General features: G+C 45.8%; 1 protein-coding gene across 1 annotated transcript in view; it reads right to left on the bottom strand.

The window, feature by feature from the left end:
* NUP214 (nucleoporin 214) overlaps window positions 1-23,617 on the bottom strand; it is a 99,590-nt gene that overhangs the window by 26,013 nt on the left and 49,960 nt on the right. The window contains exons 24-28 of the mRNA XM_049772815.1: window positions 22,195-22,291; window positions 12,759-12,834; window positions 10,326-10,401; window positions 2,391-2,478; window positions 665-733 (exon numbers count right to left, since the gene is read on the bottom strand). Of these exons, the coding sequence (XP_049628772.1) occupies window positions 665-733; window positions 2,391-2,478; window positions 10,326-10,401; window positions 12,759-12,834; window positions 22,195-22,291 (406 nt within the window). The remainder of the gene's footprint in view (window positions 1-664; window positions 734-2,390; window positions 2,479-10,325; window positions 10,402-12,758; window positions 12,835-22,194; window positions 22,292-23,617) is intronic.

Raw genomic sequence — 23,617 nt, 5'->3', positions numbered from 1 at the left:
CACTGTACTTTTTTTTTTTAAGAAAAGGTTTATTTATTTATTTATTTTTGGTTTTAGGGTCACACCTGGCAGCACTCAGGGCTCAGGGGTTACTCCTGGCTCTACGCTCAGAAATTGCTCCTGGCAGGCTCAGGGGACTATATGGGATGCCAGGATTCAAACCACCATCCTTCTGCATGCAAGGCAAACACCACCTTACCTCCATATATCTCCCCGGCCCCTAACAAAAGGTTTTTAAATTAAAAAGAAAAATTAATTTATTTATACAGTAAACTAGTCTACGGATACTGGGGTGGGGAAGTCCAATTTAGTCCTTTGCTGCCTTAGCACTATGTCACATGATCAATGGGTGAAATTTTAAGTTACTGATGAAAAAGATACAGAGAGAAAACTTAATCCACCTACTTGCACCTATAGATCAAGCAGAGCCTTGCTTCTTCCAACAAACCTTCTGTCAGGAATGACAGACAGGGCAGACTCCTTCTTCATGCATACTACTGTTTCCCTCCCCTCACGCACTCTCTTGTCCCTCATGCACACTCCTCAAGCACCACAGCACCAAACTTTCTGCAGCTACTTCATGCCAGGTCCAGCAGCAAGACTCAAGTGCAAGCACGCAGGACAAAAGGCACAACACTGGGTGTTCGAACCAAGGGATTCACAGACTGTACCTTGGGTGGTAGTGAGGTTAGCAGATGGCGCTGGTGTGATTTTTCCGAGATTAAAGCCAGTCCTGGGGAGTGGAGAGAGAGCATTAGTGGAACAATCCAGAGAACAGCACTACCTTCTGCCATTGCACTTTAGTAAGAAGTCATGCAAGTTCTCTCCAAAACATTGTACAAGGAAGCCATATGAAAGTAAGGTGTCTGAGGAACAGGGCGGTTCCCAGAGCCCTGGCAGCAGTCTGCAGGGAGAACAGGGAAAGCTTACCTCCATGCTATCTCTCCGGCCCCACCTATTTTTATTTTTGTTGAGTGAACAAAAACCAGGTAAAATGTAGATTAAAAATCCTTTGCCATATTAAAAGGAAAACTCTTGTCTCAGTCTTGGTGAAGAACTTTTATCTAATAAAGGTTAAGTCATTAACCCAATGACCCAGATCTTTTCGCCTTCTCTTATAAAATGAGAAGAGTTTCATTTCACAGAGGTAAAGATTAATTATTAGCATTTGTAAAAGCTGCAGTAACTCTGGACTGAACTAACTCTTTTTAAAAGTTGCTCTGAACTACTTTTGAAAAGTCTACAACATAATGGTTTATAATAAAGAAAAACAAAACAAAACGAAACAAAACAACAAACCAGTCCTGTCCCCTGCCCTTTCAAATTCTGTTCCAGCATCATCTTCTTTTCCTTTAACATGTTTGGCTAAAAGGCCCCAAGCAAATAATAGTCTTGGGTAAAAGGGATTCCAATTAATATGATTTCAGTTTTCAAAGCAAAAACTGCAAGAGCCTAAGAGGTTCTTCTAGTGGGGAGTGGGTGCGAGGCCAGAAATGGCTCCAGTGGCTAAGTACATGTTCTGCTGTCAGGAGGCCCATACTCAGTCTGGTATCACATGGCATGTAGTGCTGCCATATTTGATCCTGAAATGAAACAAACTCACAGGGCTAAGGATGGAGCCCAGCAACTGGACCCCTACCCTGCAAATGCCAGGCTCGGGGTCTGACCCTCACCACTAAAGCAGAGAGAAATGCAGTTTTTCTGCGGGAGTTTGAAAGCACAACCTCAAGAGGAAAAAACCCTTTCAACTAGTTGTGAGCTTAGCCGGTTCGCCTCAGCACTGAAGGGAGAGGAAGCCTCAGCAGCTGTCAAAGGCCCCGGGCGCCTTAGTGCTGGCAGAGCAGGGGGAAGGTCCTCTTGAACCAGAGTCATAGCAGCTCTCCAAGTACAAAGGTGAGATGCTTGTTTGTTTCTTTCTCTCTTTCTCTTTCCTTCTTTCTTCCTTTCTTTCTCTCTTGTTCTCTCTCTTCTTTCTCTCTCTTTCTCTCTCCTTTCTTTTCTCTCTCTCTCTCTTTTTCTTTTTCTCTTTCTTTTCCCTCCCTCCCTCCCTCCCTTCCTTCCTCCTAAGTGTAGAGCCAGGAGTAATCCCCTGAGCGCTGCTGGGGTGACCCAAAGCCAAAAATAAAAAACCAAAACCAAAACCAAAACCAAATAATGACACTTGCTTTTAAAAAGATCAGGTCAACAGGTAATATTTTGTAGAAACTCAAACTGAAAAGCAGAAACAGATTTACATGACCTGAGGAAAACAGCTGCCACACCAGGCACACAAGTGCAGTGACAAGAATTCTGGGTTCAGGTGTATTGAGGTGCCCATGAATATACCTACTGATCTAATGGGGAGCATAAACCTGCTGGCAATCAGATCCACATTTAAGCCCATTACTGACCCTGAGGTGGAAAACGAGAAAGACTTGTTGAACTGCCCAACAGCAGAGGAAGAAGTCACAGCTGCTTCAATCTTGGTTGCCTCTGACCCTGCAATAATTAAAAGATAAGTAAATACATACATACATAGCCAGAATTTTGTAACAAACCAGCATTTTGTAACAAAACAGCATTCTGGGGGTGATTCTCCACGATACTGGAAGGAGCCTCAGAAAGCTGATTAAGTGTGTCAAAGACTCATTGCCAGCTCCCGGTTCTCAAACTTCCTCTCCATTATTAATTCCAAACCAAGGCACGCCCATTCTCCTTTCCAAAGAGACATCAAAATCATTGAATAGTTTCAACAGGATGCTTTAACAGTAGTTTTAAAAAAAAAAAAAGAGTATAGATCGGGCCAAGTGATAGCACAGCAGTAGGGTGTCTGCTTTGCACGTGGCCGACCCTAGATAGACCCGGGTTCTTTTCCTGGTATCCCATATGGTCCCCTGAGCCTACCAGGAGAGATTTCTGAGAAACCCCTGAGCGCTGGTGGGTATGCCCCCCACCCCCCATTCCAAAGAGTATACATGGAAGGAAAAACTTCCAAGGAGAGATTCCTGTCTATGAGTAATTACTTCATGATTTGACTATTTTGCTCAATCCCCACATTGGTAGTTTTTGTTGTTTTGTTTTGTGGCCATCCCCACCGGTACTCAGGGCTTACTCCTAGGGTCTGGGATCACTCCTGGCAGTACTCAGTACTGGGTTATACTATCTTTCAGGCCCCTGTTCCCACATTTTTGTGTAGTCCTCATAGTAGATCATTTGTATTTAACAAAAAAAATCACAGAGGCGGTTCTTTCATCCCTCGTGGGAGAGAACCCTGACCAATCAGTTAGGAGCTGTTGGCAGGTGGAGTAAAGTTTAAACTTTACTCGAAAAAACAAAAGCTAATTGCTATGATATAAACCCAGGAAGTTGTAAGTACAATCCATGACACTCCCCACACTCATCACTATTTACTAAGAGTTTTGGAAATTACCTTTAACTTTCCCCCAGTTGTCTTAAAAAAAAAAGGGGAAGAAAGGGGGCTGGAGGGATAGCACAGTGGTAGGCGTTTGCCTTGCAAGCAGCCGACCCAGGACCAACAACTGTGGTTCTAATCCCGGCGTCCCGTCTGGCCCCCCGTGCCTGGCAGGAGTGATTTCTGAGCATAGAGCCAGGAGTAAACCCCTGAGCACAGCAGGGTGTGGCCTCCCCCCCCCCCAAAAAAAAACAAACAAAAATAGGGGAGAAAAATGGGAAAAACATACTTAAAAAGTCCAAATCAGGGGCCAGAGAGATAGCATGGAGGTAAGGTGTTTGCCTTTCATGCAGAAGGTCATTGGGTCGAATACCGGCATCCCATATGGTCCCCCGAGCCTGCCAGGAGCAATTTCTGAGCGTGGAGCCAGGAGTAACCCCTGAGTGCTGCCGAGTGTGACCCAAAAACGAAAAGAAAAAAAAAAGTCCAAATCATATTAAGCAATAAGAAAAAGTGCTTATTAGTGCCTGAGAACCAGTAGAGCAGGGAGAGCATCCATGCAGCTGACCCAAGATGGGTCTCCAGCATTCCATATGGTTTCTTTAGCACGTAATTCCTAAACACAGAGTAATCACTGAGCAGCACCATGAGTGATTCCTGAGTGCAGAACCAGAATACCTGAACATCACTGGTGTGGGCACCCCCCCACAAAAAAGAAAGAAAGAAAGAAAGAGAGAGAGAGAGAGAGAGAGAGAAGGAAGGAAGGAAGGAAGGAAGGAAGGAAGGAAGGAAGGAAGGAAGGAAGGAAGGAAGGAAGGAAGGAAGGAAGGAAGGAAGGAAGGAAGGAAGGAAGGAAGAAAGAAAGAAAGAAAGAAAGAAAGAAAGAAAGAAAGAAAGAAAGAAAGAAAGAAAGAAAGAAAGAAAGAAAGAAAGAAAGAAAAAGCACGAGGCCAGAGCGATAGCTCAGCAATAGGGCGGTTTGCCTTGCATGTGGCTGACCAGGATGGATCATGGTTCAATCACTGGCATCCCATATAGTCCCTCAAGCCTGTCAGGAGCACCACTGGGATGGCCCAAACAAACAAACAAACAAACAAGCAAAGAAGCACATATTCTTTATGTAAATCTGGGCTAAATATTAGCAAGTTCATAATGTGGTATGTACCCAGATCCAGTCTTACTCATCTGCCTGGGAACATTAGAAACCACCTAAAGGAATCATCTTCAACCACTGGACCATGTTGCTTGACAGTGTAGAAGGACTAAAGACCACTGGCTACAGCTTTGGTCCTAAGTGCCAGTCCAGGGGCATGATAGGGGTCAGTGTATAGGTGTAAGAAGGTCAAAGAACATATTCCAAACTAGAACAGACAGCTGGCAGAAGGGAACAGGCTACAAGTGGAAGAGCATGAATGGGAGAGGGTGTTAGAGCTAATCTGGAATGCAGAGCTGGATGGGGAGAGCCAGGTGAGGAAACAGGTCACAAAACAACACACACAGGCCAATTTGTTGAAATCACAAAGAAGAATAGCTCAATGCACATCAAAGTGGACTGGGTGGCAATCACTGGAATGCAGAGCCCCCAGGCCAATTGTCATTTCCAGTGCCTGCCACCAGCATGTGTTTCAGAGAGGAGGCCCTGGCCAGGTCCAAGCTCGGCACCAAAATCAAAGATAGTTTTATATTGAGGCCCGAGGAATAGTACAGCAGGGAGGACACTTGCTTTACATGGTTTGACCCCCAGGGTTCCATCTGGTCCACTAAGCACTGTCAGGAGTTAATTCTTGAGTGCACAGCCAGAAGCAACCCCTGAATACCACAAGGTATGGCTTAAAATAATAACTAAAAAAAAAAAAAGTATTTTAAGGGGCCAGAGAGATAGCATGGAGGTAAGGCATTTGCCTTGCATGCAGAAGGACAGTGGTTTGAATGCCGGCATCCCATATGGTCCCCCGAGCCTGCCAGGAGCCATTTCTGAGCATAGAACCAGGAGTGACCCCTGAATGCTGCTGGGTGTGACCCAAAAACCAAAAAAAAAAAAAAAAAAAAAAAAAAAAAGTATTTAAAAAATATGTATTGATCACAGAGACTGGCACTTATCACAAAGAATAAGAACAATCAGTGCTGGTGGGGATGTGGAGAGAAAGGAACTCTTATTCACTGCTGGTAGGAATGTCATCAAGTCCAGCCTATATGGAAAACAATATGGAGATTTCTCAGAAAACTGGACATTGAGCTCCCATATGATCCAGCTATACCACTCCTAGGGATATACCCTAGGAACACAAAAATACAATTCAAAAATCTCTTCCTCACACCTATATTCACTGCAACACTATTTACAATAGCCAGACTCTAGAATCAACCAAGATGCCCTTCAACAGACGAATGGCTAAAGAAACTGTGATACATATTCACAATGGAATATTATGCAGCCGTCAGAGAGATGAAGTCATGAAATTTTCCTATATGTGGATGTACATGAACTCTATTATTCTGAGTGAAATAAGTCAGAGGGAGAGAGAAAGACACAGAATAGTCTCACTCATCGATGGGTTTTAAGAAAAATTAAGGACTTTATTGTAATAATGCCCAGAAACAATAGAGATGAGGGCTGGAAGGACCGGCTCACAATATGAAGCTCACCACAAAGAGTAGTGAGTGCAGTTAGGGAAATAACTGTACTAACAACTGTCATGACTATCTAAATGAGTGAGAGAAGTAAAATGCCTGTCTTGAATACAGGCAGGGGTTGGGAAGGAGGGAGGGGGGTATTGGTGGTGGGAATGTTGCACTGGTAAAGGGGGGTGTTTTGTTTATGAATGAAACCCAACTAAAATCATGCTTGTAATCATGGTGCTTAAAGATTTAATATAAAAACGAACAAACAAGTTAACTCTAATTAAAAAAACATGTATCCATACAGTGGTTTATTTACTCACACTGCTCACATTTTTTGTGCATTTCTAATAGCTTTTTATTTGGGGGGGAGGGCCACACCTAGCTCAGGGTTTACTCCTGGCTTTTCTGTTTAAGAATCACTTCTGGCAGAACTTGGGAGAACCCTATGAGATGCTGGGCACTGAATTCAGGTTGGCCATACGCAAGGCAAGTGGTTACCTGATTTACTATCTCTCTACACCCAAATATTCATTTTTAGTTAGAAAAAAGGGGAAGTTGGCTGGAGAGGTGGCGCTTGCAAGGAAGGACCACAATTCGATCCCCCGACATCCCATATGGTCCTTCCAAGCCGGGGGGGGGGGGGGGGGGGAATTAAGCAATTTCTGAGCACTTAGCCAGGAATAACCCCTGAGCATCAAATGGGTGTGGCCCCCCCAAAAACAAAAAATAATGTCAGAAAAAAGGGGAAGTTATTTCTTTTTTTGGGGGGGGGGGCCACACCCACCAGTTACTCCGGGCTCTATGCTCAGAAATTGCTCCTGGCAGGCATGGGGGACCATATGGGATGCCGGAATTCGAACCACCTTTGGTCCTGGTTTGGCCGCTTGCAAGGCAAGCGCCCTACTGCTGTGCTATCTCTCAGGCTCCGGGAAGTTATTTCTATTAATTAATAAACTAGATAACTATTCCACAGAAGACTCAGAAATGCTTAAAGAAAACATTCAAGTAGTATTTTCAGAGAAAATTTTCAATCCCCTTCCACAAGCCTTTTTCTTTTGATTATCCTGCAAATGCTAACAGTAGTGAATTCTGGCAATAAAATAATTATCACTGACAGACATGAAGAGTATAATGTCGAGTGAAATGAGTTAGAGGAACAGGGACAGACAACGAATGATCACACTCGTCTGTGGGATATGAAAAAAATACACCAGAGGGGCCAGAGCGGTGGTGCAAGTGGTAGGGCATTTGCCTTGCATGCAGCTAACCTAGGACAGACTGTGATTCGTTCCCCCAGCATCCCATGTGACCCCCCCCAAGCCAGGGGCGATTTCTGAGTGCATAGTCAGGAATCACCCCTGAGCATCCCCAGGTGTGGCCCAAAAACCAAAACCAAAGAAAAAGAAAAAAAAGAAAAGAAAAGAAAAGAAAAAACACCACAGTATGAGAACATTACACAAAAACAATAGAAATGATGGAGGGAGCGCCGTTAAGGGTTAGGGATCACTATGACAGGAACACCTAAAATGATCACTCTGGACAAGAACTAGGAATCGAAAGGAGTAAAGTGATATGAACTGAAAACCTCAATTATGAGCCCAGAGAGATAGCACAGCAGCGTTTGCCTTGCAAGCAGCCGATCCAGGAACAAAGATGGTTGATTCAAATCCCGGTGTCCCATATGGTTCCCCTTGCCTGCCAGGAGCTATTTCTGAGCAGACAGCCAGGAGTAACCCCTGAGCACCGCCGGGTGTGACCCCCCCCCAAAAAAAAAGAATCCTAGAGGATTTAAAAATCTGATAGGGTATTAGATAGATAGCACAGTGATAGTGCGTTTGACTTGCATACAGCTGACCCAGAACAGACCTGGGTTCAATTCCTGGCATCCTATTTGGTCTCCCGAGTCTGCCAAGAGTGATATTCTGAGTGCAGATCCAGGAGTAACCCCGGAGCGCTGTGCCCCCCCCCAAATCTGATAGGTGCCATGGATACGGTTATGCCGCCAACCCATGATTGATGCTGAGCACCTATATAATCCTTGAAAACTTCCTGTAGTGATCACTGAGTGCAGAACCAGGAGTAAGACCTGAACAATGCTGGGTGTGGCCCGAAAACAAGACAAACAAAAAATTTCTTTGACAATTCCCAGATATCTTTGCAACAGAAAGCTTTACATCCAAAGAGCGTTCTTAGGGAGTGAAGCCACAGCAGAGCCAAAGCTGATGGATCAGATCACTGGAGCCTTCTCAGGCCCTTTTGGAGGGCCTAAGTGCTCCACCCACATCTGCCTCAGGGCATCACTCTGACTAGAAGAGAAGGTGCAGCTGAGCCAAACCTGGTAGGCCTGAGACACCATGATGCTGAATCATCCAGTGACACAGTTGCTGAACAGGCAGCCACAGAGCATCCCTAAAGTTCAGAGTACTGACAGTTCAGTAGGAACAGAAAAGCAAATGGAAAAGTTGTGTAGATGTTCACTAAGCTCAATGAGTGAAAATAATTGCATAGAAGGCTCAACTAGCAACCAACAGCTCAGCAAATCTTCAGGCTATTACTTTACTTATCATTATGAGATCATCATGAGATCTATATCGTAACAGGCAATACAAGCAAAATATTTTGGACATGTGAAGGAGACAGGCTGGTGGTAAACTAGGATAGTGATGGAGGGAAGGTCACTCTGGTGGGGGGGATTGGTGTTGAAACCTGAAACAACTGTATTGTAAACAGCTTTGTAAATCTTGATGTTTAGTAATTTCAAACAAACAAAAAAGGAAGCAGTTTTAAGGACTGGAATCATAGTACAATGGGCCACTTGCCTGGCACATCGCTGACCTGGATTTGATGCCCACCCAGCATCGCATTTGCTCCCCTGAGTACAGCTATGAGCAATTCCTGAGTGCAGAGGATTAAGCCCTGAGCATTGCTGGGTGTGTGTCCAAAACCAGGACCTGGATGCAGGTCTGGAAGCAAACATCGATGCAGGAAATAATCTACATAGTGAAAGGGGGGTAAGAACAGGTTCAGGAATTCCAACACGCAAACCGGAAATTCCAACACACAGCCTTCCGCTTCTAAGAAACAGGAAGGTTAGCGAAGGAAGACCAGAGAATGAATGCACTGCCTTCCTTTTATTAGCTAGAACCAGACCACACCCTAGGGTGGAGAATGAATACTGAGTAGTGTAGGAATCAGTGATCTAATAGGTGTGGTTTAAAATCTAGAAGAAAAATAAGTTTTTTTTTTTGGTTTTGGGGTCCCACCCGGCAGCGCTCAGGGGTTGCTCCAGGCTCTATGCTCAGAAATCACTCCTGGCAGGCTCAGGTGACCATATGGGATACCGGGATTCGAATCACCGACCTTCTGCATGAAAGGCAAACGCCTTACCTCCATGCTATCTCTCCGGCCCCCCAAAGAGGGGTTTTTAAACTGACATGTAAACAACTGCAACTGTGCAGCAGCCTGAATTCTGGAGTACAGTGGGGCTAACACAGTAATGGTTTTCTTGTGTGGGTAAAAAGAATGTTTGCTGAAGATACAAATGAAAGCTTGAGAGACTGCATGGCAGAGCAGAGTATGGGGCAGAAGAAACTAAATTGTGGCAATGAGGCTCTCAGAATCATTCTCTGAGGACCCACTTGAGAGCAAGAGTCAAATAAAAGCCCAGGTTCCGAGTGTGGTAAAACACAGGTCTACAAGGGTACCAAGGCTTCAAAGCAGAAAGGAACATAAGCCAAGCACGAGGCAGAAGCCAACTGATGAGAAGCTGAGGTAGATATCCACATAGAAGCATCAAAGCGACCATTAGCTTCTGTGGACCTTAGCCAGAGACACCAGGTCACCAAGCAGGAACCGCAGAAATAACTGTGCTTGGATAAATTAGGCAGTATGTGAAGCCAGAAAATCGTTTCAATGTGACATCTTTAAACTCTAACCAATCCCTTTGGTGGGTTTCCCCAACTTCTGCATTGTCTCAGGGAGCCAAGAGCTTTTCACTTTGTGGAGCAGAAGCGGCAGAGAATGGAAGACTCTTCCCCCCACCCTTGACCCTCCAGGCAGAGCTGTGAAGACAGCATAGCTCCATTTTAGGGAAAGTGTTGCTTCAGTAAGGTTAACTCCCCTTGCTGTCCAATCTCAGTAGTTGGAGAGAGCTAGTTCAGGGCCAGCTCGTGTCCAGAGTCTTCCTCTTTTGAGGGGTTCCCAATCTCCCCACCTCCCTCTACCCCGTCTCTGACATCAGAACCTGGGCCAGTGTGTGACAAGCGGCACTTCTCACACCTACATTTCCCCCCAGATGGAGATGTCAACATACCTGTAGTTTTATCACCCGACGACAACGGACTAGGAGCAGTTGTGGGTGCAAGTGGCTTTACACTGATGAGAGAGCCCTATGAAAGAATAGAGGCCAATTCAGAGACCCGTGGAACCAAGGAACAGGCAAAATGATATTATAATTTTAAATAAACAAGCACAGACACATTTAGTTTAATTAAAAAAAAATCAACGGAAGTCAGCAGAGGTAGCAAAGGGAATTCTCTGCCAGTTCTGAGAAGGAACCTTGTTAGTCTGAGGCTGTTTCCCAATCCCCAGCACAGCGCTTCTCAGTCAATTTTGAATAATAAATGAATGAGATGAATTCTGGCTTTCAAGAAGTCTATATTATGGGGCCAGAGCGGTGGTGCTAGAGCTAAGGCATCTGCCTTGCAAGCATTAGCCTAGGATGGACCGCAGTTCGATCCCCCAGTGTCCCATATGGTCCCCAAGCCAAGAGTGATTTTTTTTTTGGGGGGGGGTCACACCTGGCAGTGCTCAAGGGTTACTCCTGGCTCTGTGCTCAGAAATCCCCCCTGGCAGGCACAGGGGACCATATGGGATGCAGGATTCGAACCACCATCCTTCTGCATGAAAGGCAAACACCTTACCTCCATGCTATCTTTTGGCCCCTAAGAGTGATTTTTGAGTGAAGAGACAGTGGTAACCCCTGAGTGTCACTGGGTGTGGCCCAAAACAACAACAACAACAACAAAAAAAACAACATAAAAAAAGTCTGGGCCCGGAGAGATAGCACAGCGGCGTTTGCCTTGCAAGCAGCCGATCCAGGACCAAAGGTGGTTGGTTCGAATCCCGGTGTCCCATATGGTCCCCTGTGCCTGCCAGGAGCTATTTCTGAGCAGACAGCCAGGAGTAACCCCTGAGCACCGCCGGGTGTGACCCAAAAACTAAAAAAAAAAAAAAAAGTCTATATTATGGTTAGAAAGCAAACTTGACCACCTCCAATTTCAGTGTCTCTTTATTCTCCCTATGATCTAACTACCTTCAAGCATGTTCTCTGATGAGCACAGAAACCACTGGAAGAGGGTCCGGAGAGATAGCACAGCGGTAGGGCATTTGCCTTGCAAGTAGCTGACCCAGGACTAACCCAGGACCAACTGTGGTTCGAATCCCTGCATCCCCTATGGTCCCCGTGCCTACTAGGAATAATTTCTGAGCACAGAGCCAGGAGTAACATTTTGGGGTGTTGCCCCAAAACAAAACAAACAAAAAGAAACCACTGTAAGAATGACCAAATGGGGCCCAGAGAGATAGCACAGCGGCGTTTGCTTTGCAAGCAGCCGATCCAGAACCAAAGGTGGTTGGTTTGAATCCCGGTGTCCCACATGGTCCCCCGTGCCTGACAGGAGCTATTTCTGAGCAGACAGCCAGGAGTAACCCCTGAGCACCGCCGGTGTGGCCCAAAAACAAACAAAAAGAATGACCAAATGCCAAATACTTATATGCTATTTTAAGTCCTGGCAAACTAAGAAACACAAGGAACACAGGATCATGTTTGAGAACGCATAAAAGACCATTCTAAGAGCCTCTTGTAAGCACTTTGATCTCAAACACAACAGGAAATAACTCATCCTAGAAGAGATACGAGCAGCAGAGAGGCCAGAGCAAAAACCCAGAGATTTGAGGGCATGCTTTGCAAGCATGAGGCCTGGCATGACAGGGTCATCATCTCCAGACACAGAGGGAAGACTACCTTAGCACAGAGCTGGGAGCAGCCCCTAAGCATCAGCAGGTGTAGCCTCAAAACAAAAAAACCAAGCAGAGCAGCAGAGAAGCCAGGTTTCCCCAGACACATCTAGGAGAGTTTGCTCTGCCTCTAAGACAGCTACTTTTCCCAGATTTGTGAACAATTTACCATCTGACCTGCTGAGGCTTTTCCCTTTCCTTGGGGGCGGGGTTTTTATGGACTGGATCGCTCCAGGGAACTAAGCAGTGCCAGGGCAACCTACACTCAGCCTTTGAACTATCTCCCTCATCCGATAGCCCACTTTCTCAACAGACAATTCTTATCAGGCATAAACCTGAAAGTAGACACAACAACCACTCATCAGGCCAGTTTTCCAATTCTTGAAAACTAGAATTGTAGAAGAAAGCAAAAGAGCCTATTTCCAGATTGAGATAGTAAACAGGAGGCTGATAAATATAGCCCACGGCTAATAATTAGATGGGCTGAGATCATGCTCAAAAGAGTAACCTGCACACACATAATACCTCTACAAATCTAAGGCTGTCTAGGTACAGATCCAGTTTGCTAGATGGAGATGGATGACCAAACAGCACACAGTATGGGGAAAGGAAACAGAAACCCAGTTTTCTGTTTGACCTAAGAGCTGGTAGAAACAAAGGAAGAACTGCACTGGGAGCAAGGACAGGTACTGTGTGGCTTTGAATAAGGTGGGAATCCGTGACTCACCTGTTTAGCTTGGTTATCGGTGACAGGAGGCATCCCCGTGTGAGGTGTTTTGGCTGTAGACTGTGGCACCAAGGAACTGAAAAACATGAAATATGAAAGTCATAACAGTTATCCATCAGCCAAACTTCTGGCCAATAAACAATACAAATTTCAAGTAGAAAATAGATATTTGGGACCCTAACACCAAAAATCTATTTGACATGTTTTCTAATTAAAAGAGTCTTTAGGAGCCGGAGAGATAGCATGGAGGTAGGGCGTTTGCCTTGCATGCAGAAGGTCGGTGGTTTGAATCCTGGTATTCCATATGGTCCCGAGCCTGCCAGGAGTGATTTCTGAGCATAGAGCCAGGAGTAATCCCTGAGCACTGCCGGGTATGACCCAAAAACCAAAAAAAAAAAAAAAAAAAAAGTCTTTAAATGAAACTTGGCATAAGGGTCAATAGAGTAACCATAAAACTTAATTTCTTGGGGCCAGAGCCATAGCACAGTAGTAGGACATTTGCCTTGTGTGCTGCTGACCCAGGATGAACCTGGGTTTGATCCCCGGTGTCCCATATGGTTCCCTGAGCCAGGAGCACTTTCTGAGTGCATAGCCAGGAGTAAACCCGAGTGTCACTGGGTATGGCCCAAAAACCAAAAACAAACAAAATCCCAAAACAACAACAAAAAACAAAACAAACAAAAATCAATTTAATTTCTTGCAGGAGGCCAAAGAAATAATACATCCGGGGGCACTTGCCTTGTATGTAGCCAACCTTGTTTCAAGCCCTCAGGTTCAATCCCTTTGAGCATTTCTGGGTGTGGCCCCAAAACCAAATCAAACAAACGAAAAAAATCCCCTTTAGGAATAGAGAAATAGTACAGAGAGTAGGCATTTGCCTTAGGTACCAGGTTCAATCTCTGGTACGCAATATGTCCTCCTGAGCATTGCTAGGTGTGGCTCTTGAGCACAGAGCCAGGAATATGCCCTGAGCATTGCTGGATATGGCACAAACAAACAAACACACACACAAAAAGCCCTTCTATGAGTTTTCAATAAGGAGGTTAGCATCCTTCCATCTAAATATTAACTTGGAAAATTTTTTTTAAAAAGTCCATGACTCGGGGCCGGAGAGAGAGCATGGAGGGTAAGGTGTTTGCCTTTCCTGCAGAAGGTCATCGGTTTGAATCCTGGTGTCCCATATGGTCCCCTGAGCCTGCCAGGAGTGATTTCTGAGCATAGAGCCAGGAGTAACCCCTGAGAGATGCCAGGTGTGATCCAAAAACCAAAAAAAAAAAAAAAAAAAAAAAGTTCATGACTCAAGGGGGAGGAGGGACCAATCTATTGTCTTGGAACAAATAGTCTTCAAGCCTCTCAGAATTCTTTGCTAGAGTAAGACAGGAACCTTCACCTCAAAAATCTGCTTGAGTAAGAGAAAAGGTTGGGTTGGAGTGATAATTGGGGAGGGTGCTTGCCTGACATGCAGCAAACTTGGGTTCCATCCCTTGCACATCATATGATCCCTGAACACTGATATAAGTGATCCCTGAATGCAGACCCAGGCATAACCCTCAGCATAGCCAGGTGTGGCCCAAAGGAAAAAACAAAACAAAACAAAACAAAAAAACAAAAAGAGAGAGAAAGAAAAAGTTGACAAAATCCTGTTTGTTTCCTCAAAGCAGATGCTCTAACTGTGCAGTGTCTTCCTGAGATGCCCTTTCCCTCACCTCTGACTTTCCAACATAGAAAAGGAATGGGTGTGTGTGTCTCTGGGCCTAAGAAGCCCCTGGAAAGGCAGAAGAGTTGGGTAGAAAAATGGTTGAAGCACTGAGTGACACAAGGGAAATGACTAGGCTTTATGCCTTCTCAAAGGAAACAAGAAGAAATCTAGAAATGAAAATAAAACCAGAAACTTATCCAATTCCGCAACATCTTTTGACACCCCAAATGGAATTGATATGATGGTAAGTGAAACCGTGCATTTGAGTCTAACCACTGCTTTATTTACCTGTGTTAGTATTTTTTTGGTTGTTGGTTTTTGTTTGTTTTTGGGCCATGCCTGCTGGGGTGCAGGGATTACACCTGGCAGGCTTGGGAACCATATAGGATGCTGGGAATTGAACCCAGGTCAGCCATGTGCAAGGCAAATGCCCTATCCGCTGAACTATCACTCCAGCCCTTACTTGTGCTAATGTTGTAAATCTCAAAGAGATCCTAAGTCTCCCAGCACATCACATCAGGATTCATGGGACCTGCACACTGAGTCACATGAAAACTCTGCAGAGAAATATTGCCCCATGCAGCATCAGGTTAGGAGACCAAATAAATGAAAAGAATTCTAGAGTTTAAATAGAAAGGAAGAGACAGTAGGAAGCAGATACTCCTGCAGGACCAACATCCCAAATATCAGAAGAGCAGCAGCTAGGAACATTCAGGAGAAGATATGAATATTTGGGATATTTTAGATGACCATCATATTCAAATATGGGCCTGAGAGAGTAACAAAAATTCAATGGCTGAAAACTTAACACGAAGGCCCACAAGCAGAAAAGAACAAAGGCCTGGAGGCCCAAGGAGGCCCAGAGTGAATGAGGGAGTCTCTATGCTTCGTGTGATAGGACACAGCCAAGTTCTGCTACAGAATTGAGTTGCAGTCCCAGGGTTCTGCAAGAGTAGTACCAACTGTGCCAACGGTATTCAAGCCTTTTTTTTTTTTCTTTTCTTTTTGGTTTTTGGGCCACACCAGGCGTTGCTCAGGGGTTACTCCTGGCTGTCTGCTCAGAAATAGCTCCTGGCAGGCACGGGGGACCATATGGGAAACCGGGATTTGAACCAACCACCTTTGGTCCTGGATCGGCTGCTTGCAAGGCAAACGCCGCTGTGCTGTCTCTCCGGGCCTGGTATTCAAGTCTTTTGACTCTCCATCCAGATCATTGTGACAACAGTACTAAAGTTTCGAGCCCTAAGCACCACATATTCCCTTGAGCCTGCCAGGAGTGTTCTGAGCAGAGTCATGGGTAGGTCCATGAATAGGTCCTGAGTGTCACTGGGTGTGGCCCCCAAAACAAACAAAAAAAGGTGATTTACACAGAAAAAAAAGTTTCAGGGTCCAGAGTGATAGCAAAGCGGGTACGGTGTTTACCTCATATGTGGTCAACCAAGTTTGATCCCTGGCATCCCATAAGGTCTGAGCACTGCCAGGGGTGATCCAAAAACCAGGGGGGAAAAAAGTAACTGGCTTCAAACAGTATCTTTAAAAAAAAATTTTTTTTTAAATTTTTTTCTTTTGGGCTACACCTGGTGGTTCTCAGGGATATTCCAGGCAGGCTTGGAGGACCCTCTGGGATGTCGGAATTAAACCTGGGTCAATCATGTGTAAGGCAAGTGCCCTCTCTGCTGTGCTATTGCTCTGCCCTCAAACAATGAGTGATAAGAGCAATGTCCTTGTAGCTGCTTCTGCACCCTCTCCCCATCAGCAACCCTGCTGCCTCCTATAGATAAACAATACATGATGCCCTCCTACATCAAAACTGAGCCAAGGAGGTGAAGAACCAAAACAGAACATTCAAAACATTTTTTACAGAATAATTATGGATAAGGGCCAGAGAGATAGCATGGAGGTAAAGTGTTTGCCTTGCATGCAGAAGGTCGGTGGTTCAAATCCTGGCATCCCATATGGTCCCCCGAGCCTGCCAGGAGTGGTTTCTGAGCATAGAGTCAGGAGTAACCCCTGAGCGCTGCTGGGTGTGACCCAAAAAACAAAAAACAAAAAAAAATTTTATGGATAATCATGTACAAAGATTCAAAATTTATAATGGAAATAAAGGTAACTTCATTTTGTTGCTTTGTTGCCATGCCCAGTGGTGCCCTGGGTTTTACTCTTGGCTCTGTACTTAGGGGCCATTCCTGGAGGTGCTTGGGAAACCCTATGTGGTGCTGGGTAGGTGACAAGCAAGCTAGTTTTTTTTTTTTTTTGTTTTGTTTTTTAATATATTTTTGGGGCCATACGTGGCGGCACTCAGGGGTTACTCCTGGCTCTGCACTCAGAAATTGCTCTTGGCAGGCATGGGGGACGACCATATGGGATGGCTGGAATTAAAACCAGGTCTGTCCCAAGTCGGCCTCGTGCAAGGCAAATGCCTTACCGCTGTGCTATCACTCCGGCCTGTTTTATCTATTTTTTTTTTTTTTAAGATAAGCACTCTAACCAACAGTCAACTAAAAAGCCAATAAAAAGGAGTAAAATTGGGGCCCGGAGAGATAGCACAGCGGTGTTTGCCTTGCAAGCAGCCGATCCAGGACCTAAGGTGGTTGGTTCGAATCCCGGTGTCCCATATGGTCCCCCGTGCCTGTCAGGAGCTATTTCTGAGCAGACAGCCAGGAGAAACCCCTGAGCACCGCCGGGTGTGGCCCAAAAACCCAAAAAAAAAAAAGGGGTAAAATTGGGGCCGGAGTGGTGGCACGAAGTGGTAAGGGCCTTGCCATATGGCCCCCAAAGCCAGGAGCGATTTCTGAGTGCATAGCCAGGAATAACCCCTGAGCGTCACCAGATGTGGCCCAAAAAAACAAAAACCAACCAACCAATAATAATAATAATAAAATTAAAATAAATAAATAAAAAGGGGTAAGATTGAACTGTCAAAAATAACCATCAATTTAAAAGAAGGAAGAAAAAGAGGAAAAATAAACCCAAAAATAAATGATACAAACAGGAAAACAAATGAGAAAACAAGTGTGACAAATTAAAATTCTCCGTTTAATCAGCTCAATGGACAGGTCCTAACACCAAGTAGCAGCTGCTGGTGAAAGACTCAAAACACTATGGCAGAGCACTTACTGTGAGCATCCCCCAAGCCAAGTCAAGCCCCAATAAGTCTATTTTTAAAAAATGGCAAAGGAGATGGGGCCTGGAGAGATAGCACAGTGGCGTTTGCCTTGCAAGCAGCCAATCCAGGACCAAAGGTGGTTGGTTCAATTCCGGCATCCCATATGGTCCCCTGTGCCTGCCAGGAGCTATTTCTGAGCAGATAGCCAGGAGTAGCCCCTGAGTAGCGCCGGGTGTGGCCCAAAAACCAAAAAAAAAAAAAAAAAAAAAAGGCAAGGGAGATGATACAGGCATGTTTCATATGTGGGTGAGCCCAGTTCCATCGCTGGGACTGCTGGATGCAGCCAGAAGAGCCCCAGGGCCTCTCTCAGCATCACTAAACCATAGGAGGTTGGTCTAAGAGCTACAGTGACCGGGGCCTGAGAGACAGCATGGAGGTAAGGCATTTACCTTTCATGCAGAAGGTCATCGGTTCGAATCCCGGAGTCCCATATGGTCCCCCGTGCATGCCAGGCGCAATTTCTGAGTACAGAGCCAGGAAAAACCCCTGAGCACTGCCGGGTGTGACCCAAAAACCACACACACACACACACACACACACACAAAAGAGCTGCAGTGACCAACTATGAATGACTTTGCATACTAAAAATGCTTTAAAATGCAGTAGGCAGCCCTGGGGTCCCTGGACACTACTTGAGATAACACCTCCTCTAAACTGGAGTAGTGGGAAACAGTAAAAAATGATGTAAAAACACAAATATACATATAATGGTAGCATTAAACAAAGGAACGTGAAGTAGCTACATTAATACTGGAAAATACAAGCATCAAAAGTCTTCCTAGAGATCAAGAGGGTAATTTTGAATGACTAGATCATTTTATAAAAAGAATCTAACTATTCTAAACATCTATGCAACGATTAACACAGCTTCCAAATACATCTAGAAAAAAACTGGTAAGAGGGATAGAACAATAACACAGTGGGGGAGGGCGCTGGACAACCAGTTAAGCTCCACAACTCAAAGAAAATGAATAAATGCCTTGAGAGATTTTCTAGCTAAGGTCACCCAAGAAGAAGTGACAGTCTGAAAGATTCTTTGTACTAAAATCCAAAAATGGCATGCTCAGAAGTTCTCACAGATGAATTTTAACCAAACATAAGGATCAAATAACAAATCTACGTAAACTCTCCCAGGAAACGACAGTGAATGTGAAATAAGCCAGACACGAAAAGACATATACTGTCTGTGAGGAATCTGAATAGCCTAACTTTCCTTTTTCCCTTCTTTTTTATTCAATGAAAAGTTGCGTAGAAAGATGTGAGAGGAGAGAAAGGGCAGAAATGTGTCCGAGAAAGAACACAGGCTTCTCCAGAGTGGAAATAAGCAGAGAAGCAGAGATAAGAGAGAGAATGTGTTCAAGGGAAAACAGGCTTGCAGTGCGAGCCTAGAATAGACAAATTTTTCCAGACAGAAAGATGAGAGGTTCCCAAGAACAATTATATATGTGTGTAGGATGAAGTTGTTCTGCTGCAAATAAATAGTGGTGAGTTACATCACCATAAATGTCCTTAATCCTACTAAATTATATGCTTCAAACAGCTTCAAATGGGGTCAGAGTATATATGCTTCACCCATGTTGGATTAGACTGTGTTTCTCAAGTCTCAGAATTTTACACCAAAATAGGTCAAAAGTATAAGGTCTGTACCTTATACTTCAATCCTTTTGAGTGAAAAAGCAACACAACACAAACCCACAAAGCACATCGGATCACTCAAGTGCTAAAACCATGCAGTGGTGAGATAGGCCACAGGGCTGCCCAGATATTCCAGAACTGCCCGCGGCCACCCCTACTGCCTCCATTTTGCCAGGCACACTCCAGCCTGGGGAACTTTCTTGGGTTCTTCCTGACAGACACTAGTCTCTTCATCACCACACAAAACAATACTGTATGTCCTTCCCACAGCTGTTCCAAACCCTCAGGATGATGCCACATGAGATCTACTAGTCCAAGTGACTAGGCCTCAGATAGGAATTGGAATCGTCACAGATATGCTCCAGGGAAACCCTCTTCCGGAGGTAAAACAAATGGTCAGTCAGCGAAAGTGAAATTATGGTTGGAGCCATAAATACTGTGCTAGACCAGGCAGCAGAGACAGATAAGAAGAAATTACCCAAAAATAAGTAAATAGGGGCCGAAGAGCTAGCATGGAGGTAAGGAATTTGCCTTTCATGCAGAAGGACGGTGGTTGGAATCCTGGCATCCCATATGGTCCCCTGTGCCTGCCAGGGGCGATTTCTGAGCATAGAGCCAGAAGTAACCCTTGAGCGCTGCTGGGTGTGACCCCCCCAAAAAAACCCAAAAACAAACAAAAAAGTATATAAATAAAACAAAATATTTAAAATATGCCCAGGAAATATGCTTAACCAATCTGAAAATAAGTCATTTTATCTTCCCTTCTGAATCTAACTGATGGGAAGAAGGCAATAAATATCAATTCTGCTAAGTGTATCTATTACAAAGTGATTAAGTGATAAAATATGCTGGATATATAAGAAAAACCTAAAGCACAATCTCAATTCTGTAAGGCAAGGAAGAGAAAATTCTTCAATGGGTTCAAACCTTTATTTTTTTTTTGGTTTTTGGGTCACAGTCAGCAACGCTCAGGCATTACTACTGACTGCATTCAGGGATCACTCCTAGCAGGTAGCGGGGACCCTGAGGGATGCCAGGGATCAAATCCAGGTCAGCCATGTGCAAGGAAAGCACCCTTTCTGCTATACTATCGCTCCAGACTCTGCTTATGAACTTTTATATCTTTTTTTTCTAAGTCAAAAAAAATTTTTTTTTTTTTTTTTGGTTTTTGGGCCACACCCGGCAGTGCTCAGGGGTTACTCCTGGCTGTTTGCTCAGAAATAGCTCCTGGCAGGCACGGGGGACCATATGGGACACGGGGATTTGAACCAACCACCTTTGGTCCTGGATCAGCTGCTTGCAAGGCAAACGCCACTGTGCTATCTCTCCGGGCCCTCTAAGTCAAAATTTAAGGAACAAGATCAGAATTGATCCATTAACCAGCAGCCATAAGAAAGTTAGGCTGACGGGCCAGAGAGATAGCACAGCGGTAGGGCATTTGCCTTGCAAGCAGCTGACCCAGGACCAACATTGGTTCAAATCCTGACATCTCATATGGTCCGTCCCGTGTGTGTCCCCCACCCCCCCCCCCCCAGTGCCTGCCAGAAGCGATTTCTGAGCACAGAGCCAGGAGTAACTGAGTGCCGCCAGTTGTGTCCCGAAAGCCCCCCCCCCCCCCAAAAAAAAAAAAGGCTGAGAGGGACAAGGAGACAAGGCTTGAGAGGAGGTGCTGTGAGATCCTAAGAGGGGATTGTCAGATTGTCAGTCACAGGATGCTAAGCACTGATGGGGCTTCCTGCCTGAGGCAACTCCCCTCTCAGGGCTTTTGTCTTCCTTGAATCTGGTGGCAACCCCCAGCTCTAAAGCTACAAGGTTCCTCCCCTGACAAGTCTGCAACAACCACAATAGCCACCATGGTCTCGGCTGCTTCAAGGTCACCAGAGAGGAAAGTGGGCATCTTGATGTTGGGCTGTTTGTGAGGCCTGACTGAGATAACAAAGACATTCCTAGAACAGGCACAGCTGATAAACAGGCCAAGGCAGGGTGGGAGGAAGGAGGCTGGAGAACAGATCCGCTGCTAGACCTGCAGATGGGGGAGTGGGCATGAGGCTGTGACAAAGGTGCCTGTAGCGGCCCGGACTAATGGATCAGTCAGGGGCACCAGACACCAAGCTCTTTCCTCACACCACTTATTACAGACCCTACAGCCAGAGGGAGCAAATGTCTCAGACTTAATGCTCCACCTTTGGCCACAGCTCCACCTTCGGCCACAGGAGGCTGACCTAGACTGAGGACCAGAGACCACAGAAATAAATGGGGGTGGGGGGGTGGAGAGATAGCACAGTGGCATTTGCCTTGCAAGCAGCCGATCCAGAACCTAAGGTGGTTGGTTCAAATCCCAGTGTCCCATATGGTCCCCCGTGCCTCCCAGGAGCTATTTCTGAGCAGACAGCCAGGAGTAACCCCTGAACACCGCCGGTGTAGGCCAAAAACATAAATACATAAATAAATAAATAAATGGGGCACTGACCCGAGAGATAGTACAGCAGGGAGGAAGCTTGTCTGGCACATCCCAGACCTGGGTTCAATCCCAGTACCCCATGAAGTGACCCGAGTCTACAAGGAATGATCTCTGAGAGCAGAACCAGGAGAAAGCCTGAGCATCGCTGGGTATAGGACCCCTCACCCCCACATAAAAAACAAACTCAACGAGTGGGGGGAGGGGGGGGAGAAAACTAAAAACAAACTCAAGAGGCTGTGAGCACTGGGACTGGATGGTCCAGAGTGTCACAGGGCCCATTCCATGTGTCAGATGAGCAGTACCAAGATGGGGCAAACAGTTTCCAAGGCAACCTTCACTGGCCAGGAAAACTCAGTGGGTTTCCTCAAACAAGATGCCTTCTCTTTTCAGACCCCAAGGCTCTGCAGGAAATATGGCAATGCTGCCCCCTGCAGGCAGCCAGGCGCCACTGAAGCCATGAAGGATGGCAACATACCCCAAGGCCACAGAGGGAGTGGGGGAATTGTTCAACTCCTGTGCATTCAGAACCTGAGGAACATTCTTCAGAGTTGATTCCCTCGACGTGTGTACAGCTGTTTAGAGAAAGAAGAGAGAAGCGTATTAATTTCACTAGCAGTTAAAAGCCCCCCCACCTCAACCCTCCAACCCTCCTACATGAATCCTCAGGGAATGAACTCAAGCCCACTGACACCTTTGTGTCTAGAAAGGACACTAATCACTAAGTCCACTAAGTTTTGTATGTTTGTTTGGTTTTCGATCACACCCAGTGATGCTCAGGGGTGACTCCTGGCATTCAGAAATCACTCCCGACAGAATGCTGGGGACCCTATAGGACGGATGTCAGGGTCATCGAACCTAGGTTGGCTGTGTGCAAGGTAAACGCCCTCCCGGTTGTGCTATTGCTTTGGCTTTGAAGTAGTTTTGTGGCACTGGTCAACACCTAGTCTATTCCAGTGAAAGGAATGATGGAACACAGTCAAATTCACCACTAAGGGGCTCAAAACCATTCCTGGCCAGCTATTTCTGAGGGGAGGGAGAGACCTTCCACTGGGCAGTCCTCAGGGCTCTGGCTCTGCTCTCAGAGACCACTCCTGGTGCATGCTCAGGACTCAAGCCGGATGTGCAAGGCAAGTACCCTGTGCACTATACTACCTCTCTGGCCCCACTCCTGGGCAGCTTTCATGGAGAAGAGCTAAGCTGCCTACTTCCTTGAAAAGAGCCTAAGTGCTAGAAGATGAGCAGCATCCATTCAACTCTGCAGTCACCTCCCCTTCCTTCCCTCTCCACCCTTCCCTGCACAAGATCTATTTCCTATCAGACTCTACTGGGGCAGAAAACCATTTTCTGCTCATCTTCTAGCACTTAGGCTCAAGAGTTACTCCTGGCTAAGCGCTCAGAAATTGCCCCTGGTTTGGGGGGACCATATGGGACGCCGGGTGGTCAAACTGCTGTCTGTCCTATGCAAGCGCTTGCAAGGCAGACACCTTACCTCTAGTGCCACCTCACCGACCCCACCAGGAGTAATTCTTGAGCACAAAGCCCAGAATAATTCCTGAGCACAGAGTCAGGAGTATTTCCTGAGCACCACCAGGTGTGACTACCCCCACAAACCAAACCAAAGAAAGCTGCACTGCACAGTCACAGCACAGGCTGGAGTTTGGAGTCTACTCCCTCCTGGCTCGGGAATCTTCCTCTGCTTCTACTTCTTCTCTTTTGTTGGGCCACACCTGGCAGCGCTCAGGGGTTATTCCTGGCTCTGCGCTCAGAAATTGCTCCTGGCAGGCTCGGGAATATAGAGGATGCTGGGAATCAAACCTGTGTCCATCTGGGTCAGCAAGGCAAACGCATACCGCTGTGCTATCACTCCAACCCTTCTCTTTTTCTATCTGGGACTGTGC

The sequence above is a fragment of the Suncus etruscus genome, chromosome 5 (genome assembly GCF_024139225.1).
Source record: "Suncus etruscus isolate mSunEtr1 chromosome 5, mSunEtr1.pri.cur, whole genome shotgun sequence".
Classification (NCBI taxonomy): domain Eukaryota; kingdom Metazoa; phylum Chordata; class Mammalia; order Eulipotyphla; family Soricidae; genus Suncus; species Suncus etruscus.
Note: the sequence above shows the minus strand (reverse complement) of the source record. Positions and strands in the feature narration are given on the sequence as shown.